The sequence below is a fragment of the Rattus norvegicus genome, chromosome 16, assembly GCF_036323735.1.
Source record: "Rattus norvegicus strain BN/NHsdMcwi chromosome 16, GRCr8, whole genome shotgun sequence".
Lineage (NCBI taxonomy): Eukaryota > Metazoa > Chordata > Mammalia > Rodentia > Muridae > Rattus > Rattus norvegicus.
Genome location: NC_086034.1, coordinates 72,929,284 through 72,938,141, shown reverse-complemented (window position 1 = coordinate 72,938,141; position 8,858 = coordinate 72,929,284). Strand labels below are relative to the sequence as shown.

At 44.3% G+C, this 8,858-nt stretch overlaps 1 protein-coding gene across 9 annotated transcripts in view; it reads left to right on the top strand.

Moving 5' to 3' along the window:
• The first annotated feature begins 5,925 nt into the window (after nucleotides 1–5,925).
• Nucleotides 5,926–8,858, top strand: part of Kcnu1 (potassium calcium-activated channel subfamily U member 1) — an 87,525-nt gene continuing 84,592 nt past the window's right edge. For 4 of the 9 annotated variants that reach the window (XR_005494752.2, XR_005494753.2, XR_005494755.2 and 1 more), the window contains exons 1-2: nucleotides 5,926–6,178; nucleotides 8,321–8,440. Coding sequence is in view for 6 of the 9 variants with exons in the window: in XM_039094935.2 (XP_038950863.1) it covers nucleotides 5,984–6,178; nucleotides 8,321–8,440 (315 nt within the window). In the remaining 3 variants the exon portion in view is untranslated. Of the gene's footprint in view, nucleotides 6,179–6,206; nucleotides 6,403–8,320; nucleotides 8,441–8,858 lie in introns of those variants that run through there. The other 5 variants (XM_063275979.1, XM_063275977.1, XM_063275978.1 and 2 more) reach the window with 4 other exon arrangements.

The window sequence follows — 8,858 nt, the reverse complement described above, 5'->3', positions numbered from 1 at the left end:
ATTTGCATGTACACCTGCAAGCCAGAAGAGGGCATCGGATCCCATTACAGATGGCTGTGAGCCACCATGTGGTGGCTGGGAATTGAACTCAGGACCTCTGGAAGAGCAGTCAGAGCTCTTAACCACCAAGCCATTTCCTGTAAATGTTTGTCACTTCCTCACACGCCCAGAAAGAGGAAAAAGCAAGCCGCCATGGGAAAGGTCATGGACGGATAGGTTGCACTCCATCTGGCGAAAGTTAACACTAAGACATGGACCGGGCAACGGAGTCTTGCTGATGATCAGCTCAGAACGTCTAACCTGTGAGCCTTCTGCCCCTGGGCTGACAGCTCTTTGTATGAGAAAAGAATGTGACTGACAGACAGAGGCAGGAGACAGAAGCATGGACAGGACCAAAACAGGGAGCTAAAGAGAGGAGAGTCACGAGGCAGGGACATTAGATTAAGTAAGAAGCTAACAGAGACTGCCTCAGCAAAAAGGCCAACAGCCTTAAACTGTAGATGTCTCTGCAGCTGTCTCATCACACCACAAGCAGGACCCCGAAAGCCCCGAAAGAGATAACTGACTCCACTTCTCCCAGCAACCATCACTTGGCAAAAGCTCATCACCTAGGGATGGGACTTCATGGCCACCCTCCCTCTCCATGTTAGGATTTGGGATGGCCTGACTCTGCACAGGTCTTGTGCACACTTTACCGAGCATTCTGTGCAGCTGCCCCGTTGCATCCAAAAGGCACTTATCCCTACTCATCTCTGACTTTTCCATTCCCCCCTCTTCCCCAAGGATCCCTGAGCCTTGGGAGGAGGGAGACAGATGTCCCATCTAGGTCTGGTCATTCTGACCCCTCTTGTTCTCTGCACCTTGACTAGTTGTAGGTCTCTGTGTTAATCACCATCTACTGCAGATACCTTCCCTAACGATGGCTGAGAGACGCATAAAACTATGGCTGCCATGATAAGTCATTAGGAGTTGGTTTAACACTACCTCCATTTAGCAGAATAAAAGTGCACATGCCCGGGGGCTGGAGAGATGGCTCAGCGGTTAAGAGCACTGACTGCTCTTCCAGAGGTTCTGAGTTCAAATCCCAGCAAACACATGGTGGCTCACAACCATCTGTAATGAGATCTGATACCCTCTTCTGGTGTGCCTGAAAACAGTTACAACTGTACTTATATAATAAATAATTTAAAAAAAAAGTGCATGTCTTACCAGACTAGTCATTACTCTAGCTCGGGGTCCACAAAGGTGTATGACTGATGGTTACTTTTCTGATAGCTTACATTATACATTGTAGCAGCAGGAAAGTCAGGAAGTAGAAACAAAGTTTCCAAGTCAGCACGAGCTTGTCATCTCCACACAAGCAGGTGATTCCTTCAGCAAAAGTGTCTTACCATTAAGTTCTGGACCGTATCCAGTTACATCAGCAATAGCTCCTCCCCCCCCCTCCTCTTTATTTAGATAGGGTCTTACTGCGTAGCTCGGGTTGGCCTAGAACTCATGCTGTGGACCAGGTTGGCTTGGAATTCGGAGACATGCCTACACCTGCCTGCCGAGGGCTGGGATGAAGAGTGCACCATGCCTGGGATTGCTTATGGGTTTGCAAGGTCTACCCTCAGCCTTGCTGTGGAGCCAAAGATGACCTTGAACGTCCCATTTCCCAATGTTAGTTACGAGTGTACGCCACTGTTGCGGCTGGATGTGGTACTGCGGTTCCAACCCAGGGCTTCCTTCACACCAGGCGGGCGCTGTACCAATGGAGCTCCATTCCTAGTCCCACTTGCACGCTCATAGTTTTAAAATTACACTTACTTAGTGTCCAGCAGTAGACACTTGGAAGTCAGAGGATACCTTTGGAAAGTCCGTTCTCCCCTGTGGGTCTGGGGAGCAACAGGTCATTAAGCTTGGTGGCAAGGACTTCAGACCCACTGAGCCACTGTGCCAGCCCCATGTTACAGCATGTACTGCTGACAGAATACCAAGAAGAAAAATGGCTTCGTTGTCTGAAACGGGGAATGATGCCCAGACAACATACTGTTGAAAATATGTTAAATGGTGAAAGTCAAGGAAGTGAAAAACCCTTACGACAGCGAAGCAGTTTGAATAAATAACATGGACCTTAATGTCTGACCTTATTTTCCAAATAGCTACAAGCCTCCCACGTATGTGTGTGTTCACCTGTGGGTACATACTTGATCATAGAATCAAATGCATGTGTGTATGACAAGCACATGAATCAGAGGCCAGAGGCATTGAAGGCCTTGAAGCTGGAGTTGTAGGTGGCTATGCAAGCGACCTGACGTACGTAGGTGCTGGGAACCAAACGGGGGTCCTCTGAGCCATTCCTCCAGCTCTGTATAGGATTCTTCACTACCTCCTTCCCTCCTTTCTTTCTCCATTTTGAAATGGACTGCAATACTTACTGACATCTTTTCTGTTAGAGGTCACTTTAGTCTCAGAGACCCCATCTTATAGAGTCCCCCATCTCGTACTGGGCTGAATGCTAAGAAATAGCTAAAACTCCCAGAAACGACTGAAGTCCAGTAGCTGCTGAAGAGGCTCTGACTGGCTGGTCTCAATCCAGGCCAAGTGACCAGGGAAGCCATATGAGGTATTTGACAGGTAGCAACTGACTTAAGATGCCGGGTGTGAAAAAGTTGGAAATATACAATATGCATCTATCAGATTGGTTATCCCTACCCTTGGCCTTACTCCTCCTGGTTTGTGGGGTTGGTTTGTTTGGTTTTTGTTTGTTTGCTTGCTTTAAAAAGTTGCTGTCTTCAGCCAGGGACCCTTGGAGTTGAATTAGGGAAAAGCTGGAAGAAGCTGAGGAGGAGGGCAACCCCTAAGACCAGGAGTCTCAACTTACCTAGACCCCTGAGATCTCTCAGACACTGAGCCACCAGCCATGCAGCATAGACCAGATGATATGAGCCCTTCACTCACTCTCTCTCTCTCTCACTCACACACACACACACACACACACACACACACACACACACACACACAGCAGAGGACTGACTGCTGGTCTGGACTCAGTGAGAGAAGATTCACCTATCCCTCTAGAGACTTAAGGCCCCAGGGATTGGGAAGGTCTGGTGGGGTGGGGGTGAGGAAGGAGGGGACATTCTCTTGGAGATGGGGGAGGGGTGGTGGTTTGTGGTGAGGTATAGGATGGTGAGTGTTGGGCTCAGTCTAGGAGAGAGGTAGTGGCTGAACTATAAAGGGAGATTAAATTTAAAAAAAAAAGGGAGGGGCTCTGTCTTATCCCCCACTGACACGGTTTAGATCCCGAATCCAGCCATGTCCCTGATATATTACTTGTCACCTTTTTGAATAAAGAAACTTTTGTTGGCTCTAACTTGGTTTTCGTGGTGTACTATTCCCAATCTCCGACCCTAACATAGAGAGAGAGAGCACCGGAGGGAGGAAGGGAGGGGCAGGCCATTGTGCAAATGTAGAGATCAGAGAACAATGTTTAGGAATTGGCCCTTGAGTCTTAAAACCAGGTCCTCGGGTTTTCTGGCAGGTCCTTTAGCTGCTGAGTCATTTCATTTCATGAGCCTTCTTAATTCCTTTCTTAAAATAAAATCACATTTGCTTATGCATTTGCATGCATGTGCGTATGTGTGTGCGTGCACACCACGCACTCGTGTCCATGCTAGGGTGCGGCGCAAGAGTGGCGGTCGGAAGACAATTTGCAGCCCTTGGTTCTCTTCCTAGGAGTTGAATTCAAGTGTTCAGCTTGGCATCAGGCCCTCTTACCAGCTCTCTTTATTTTCTCTACTCTTCTCTTTTGTAAAAGTACGGGGCTTTACTATGCCCGCTCTTGCTCCCAAATAATGATACAGAGACCTTTACGGTTTTTTAATAAGGCTCTTGTACTATTGTGGGCAGATTCTGATCTATTCTAACATGGCTATGCTGGCCTGGCCTACTTCCCAGTCACTTCCCACCAACTGTGGCGTTACCTGCCATCTTGGTCTCGTCCTGGCCTTCTTCTTAGTCCGAGTCTCAATGGCGACTCCTTCGGGATTCTCTCCCATTGACCTCCTTTTCTCCCTTCTTCCCACCCAGGACACGCGTCACTGGGATCGGAAGTCCCGCCTCTCCCGCTCCTGCCCAGCCACTGGCCGATCAGCTCTTTATTAACCAATCAGAGGTGATGGAAAACAACTTTTGCACAACACTGAGACAGGAAATGGTTGACTATGCAAATGTCTGGACTGCAAACAGGTCGCTGTAATCAGCATCTGAATACACAGTGCACAAACCGTTGCTGCCCCCCACACCTCTCTGCTCCCCTCTCCTCCCACGCCCCTCCTCTCCTTTCCCTGCCTCTCCCCTCCGGTCCCCTCCGCACTCCTCTTCTCTCTTTTCATCTCTCCTCTGACCTTACAACATTTTTAGAAACAGGTCACACTACGTATCTGAGGCTGGTTTCAAACTCATGATCCTCTAACCTCAGTATCTAGAGTTCTGGACCACACAGTGCCACTACACTTAGCATAACATCTTTTCTTATATTTAATTTTAAATATGCTCTTTAAAACATGGAATGCCAGCAATAAGTCTATCAAGCAATCATTGTTTGACATATAATAAAACTATGAAATTAAGGAGACTCTTTAGACCTTGCCCGGTGACTGGGCAGAAGGGCCTGGACTGATGCTAGGAGTTCCTCACAAGAGTGTTCATGCTGCCATAGCCCAGTGCAGGGTAATAGTAGAAATGACAGAAAAACTGAGAGAACAGACATGGCAGTCCAGGAAATGCCTTCTTTGTCTCCAGGAAATAGTGTAAAGTAAGGCTGGGCCCCTAAGGAACACATGCTTTCCCAGATCATCCAGGACTAGGGTGAGACAGGCTCACCTCTGGAGATTAAAATTCCACCTGTCACTCATACAAATGATAAGGTATGACATTTCTTACAGCTTCGAAATAGAGACTTAAAGGGGAGTCAGAGGTGTTACTGACAGGGCAGAGATAAAAGCAAGAAAGAGGAAGATTTGACAAGGAATAGATGAGGACCAGTTTGATGGTACCAAGGGACGAATCACATTACAGTAGAAGCATTTATATAACACCCATAGTCTACCATGAGCCATTCTTACTTAAAAGATAAAAATATATGTCCCTAAATATATATAATTTAAAAACATAAATGATTCTTTAAAATGTATATATTTTTGGTGCTCTCAACTATACATATTTAAAGTCAATTATCATCGAGCAACCCATTTCATACCACGTGTGTTGTAGGTGTGTGCACATGACAACGTATGTGCCCAGAACACCCAGATTCTACTCCTTCTTTATTTTAGCACAATTTTACAAATGTGTCTCAATGTTACCAACCAGTCTTCATGTCATACCATAGATATTTAGATGAGTTTACCCACAACTTTTTAAAAGAACAAACAAAATCTAAATATTTTTTTTTTCTGGTTCTTTTTTTCGGAGCTGGGGACCAAACCCAGGGCCTTGCGCTTCCTAGGCAAGCGCTCTACCACTGAGCTAAATTCCCAACCCCACAAAATCTAAATCTTTAAGGATTTCTTTTCCTCTGAAATTTTCAAGAACCTAATATTGTCTCAGAAAGGTAGAGAACCAGTTCTGAGGTTGCTGTATGTATGTTACCAAAAACAAAATCTGAAGTTGCTTGACTAGACAATCCAATTGAAATAGGTAGCCAGCTGCTAGTCTCTGCACTAGAGAGTAGAATTCCTCAAGGTCTCAGAAGAAGTGATGAGGGCATCCGGAACCCTCATCTACTGACTACCCTGGGTAGTCTTTAGCATTCTCTGTCAGTTGACTGGCATCAGTGAGTTTCACCAGAGTGGTTAGGAGACTCTTGTCCTTTGAGCTTCTCATTGGCTTTCACATCAGATCTCGAGGTGATGCAATAATACAAGGAAGTGTGCCTCCTGGGACTGTTGCCGGGTGACCATGACATCATAGACTAGCCCAACAGTGTCTTCTCAAGATGTCTCAAACATTGCTAGACAATTTAAATAAGAAAGAATTGACGGAAACGTCATGTACAATCGAAATCCAAGCAGCATTCATTCTCTCCTCCTTGGCGACTTTCTTCGGGGGACTAATCGTCTTGTTCATTTTCAGAATAGCCTTGAAAATCTCAAGAAACTGGAAAACCGTCAAGGGGCCAAGAGGGATCTTGGTCAGTTTCCTTGTCTGAGACACCTGTGTGTGAAGATTGGCAAAGCTTGTTGACCATGTATGATGAGGGATGTACCAGAGTCTCTGTTCTGAAAAAAGAAAAAAACAGAAAACAAAAAACCTTCCATGTACATTGACGACAACCCTGTTTCAAATCTTAAAAAGACAGTTAAGGTCAAATGTACTTTATGGATTAATCCTAGCACTTGAGGCAGGAGGATTGATGTGAGTTTCAGGTCAACCTAGACTACATGGACAGAGGAGACCCTCTCTCCAGAGAGGGGGGTGGGGAGAGAATGAATGTATATGTAGTGTATAAATATACAATATGCTGTAAATAAATTACATATATATATATATATATATATATATATATATATATATATATATATATATATATATCTAGAGAGATGTTTTAGAGGAGAGCATATGGTCTTAGTGCATCCCAGGCCAGCCAGAGCTACAGACAGAGATTATCTACAATGTGAGCCTTGAGATTGGCCTGGGCTACATGAGATCCTGTTTCGGAGGGAGGGGGTTTTGCAAACTGCTAATAGGGAGCCACAAAGGCACAAGACATTGACTTAGCCTTACCTTTAAGAACCTTTCTGCATGATTCATATGTGTCCATATGTATACACTGCTCTTGTGTGTTACCAACACCAGCCACAGACACGTTGAAGGTAGTTTTGGTAGCGTAACTAGCTTTGCAAAGGTCGATGCTGACTGCTGGCAAGTGATATTGGGAACAGACGAGGCTTTGTGAAGATGACATTAATAGCTTGAAACATCTCTCTTCAATTCAACATGACTGTTCTATTTTTGTTGACTGTCTGTTCCTTTGCTTTGAGACAGGGTCTCATTCTGCAGCCCTGGAACTTAATATGTAGACCAGGTTGGCCTCTTAACTATGTAGACCAGGCTGGCCTCTTAACTCATCTGCCTTTGCCTCCTAATTGCTGGGATTAAAGGCATATGCCATCACAACAGACCCAGTGGAAGAGTTTTATTAAACTCTCTATGATTTGTTTTAATTTTCCACCACTTAGACTTTGTTTCTTCCTGAAATAAATCACAATAGGTTTTTTGTAATAGAATACTTTTTGCCTGTGCTTCATAATTAATATGTGGATTTTGCTTAAATATGTCTCTCATGTTAAAGTGGTGTAAAGTAACATAGTGTGAAAAAAGAGCAAAAATGTAATGTTATTTGCAGTGTGGTCTTTATATTTCTGTATTTGAGAATATTTGAGAATATCTAGTATTGAAATATATAGATTTTATTGATAAACCAGTTTATTCTGTAACTGTTTCTACTTGAAAGACTTTAAGCAGGGTTAGAGGCATGGCTCAGGGGTTAAGAGCACTGGCTGTCCTTCCAGAGGACCTGGGTTCAATTCCCAGCAACCACGTGATAACTCTCAGCCGTCTGCATTTCCAGTTCCAAGGGTTCTGATGCCCTCTCTTGGCTTCCCTGGACACCAGGCATATACATGCTACTGACACATAGCATTCAGGCCAAGTGTGCATTTACATAAAGTAAAAAAATAAAACTTTAGGACCTGGAAAGATGGCTCAGCAGTTAAGAGCACTGACTGCTCTTCCAGAGGTCCTGAGTTCAAATCCCAGCAACCACATGGTGGCTCACAACCACCCGTAATGAGATCTGATGCCCTCTTCTGGTGTATCTGAAGACAGCTACAATATATATTCTGTATATATTTACATATATATGTAAATCTTTTAAAAAAATAAATAAAACTTTAAACCAAGACTTTAAACAATATCATAAAACTATTGGGGAAAAAATTCTGAGACTGAATTAAATGGACATAAGCGCTCTCTCTCTCTCTCTCTCTCTCTCTCTCTCTGTGCGTGTATGTGTGTGTGCGTGTGTGTGTGTGTGTGTGTGTGTAAAATGTGTTTCTGTAGAGATCGTAGCATTTAGAAATTTCTTTAGTTGACTGCTTTAGGAAATGTTTAGTCTTCATAATGTTAATTTCCTAGGTTGAGCAAGGTAGAATGATTTCTGATTAATACCATGACAAGCACCTCCCTCCACCCCAAGAACCTGAGGCAGACTAGTTTCTCTTCCTCTACAGCTCACTCTGTCCATTCTTTGTTTTCCCCCCGTCCCCCACAGGAACTATTTTCATCACGTAGGATCGAGGTTAATCCTTTGAGAAAACTTTACTTTCATGGAGTATTTCGTGAGCGTATCGAAATGCTGCTTTCTGCGCAGACCATTGTGGGGCAAGTGTTGGTGAGTTCACGTTCCCCATTCTATTCTGATGCCTGGGAACTATAGCCAAGAACGTGATCATGGTCCCCCTCTGTATTAGCCGCACAAGTAGACATCTTCTCTTTCCTGATTGTCTTAGCTACATCAAGCCCTGCGCGTAGGGCTCTGTCGGCATCATTCTGCTTTCCTTTTCTCCAAATGCGCAAAAATCATTAGAGTTTATACATACGGTTGGCCTCTCTGCTAGGAGGAAAGTTTGATTAGCTCAGAGCTGTGTACATTTTGGGTTTCACAGATACATGAATGCCTGGACACAAGTACTAGAAAAACATCTATTGTATGCTTCAATTTTCCTGTAGAGGAGAGGGACTTAGATTAGGTGGCTAATTTTTCTTATTTCCTAAAGAGAAAGTTATAGTCCAAGGACAGCTGTAGAAGA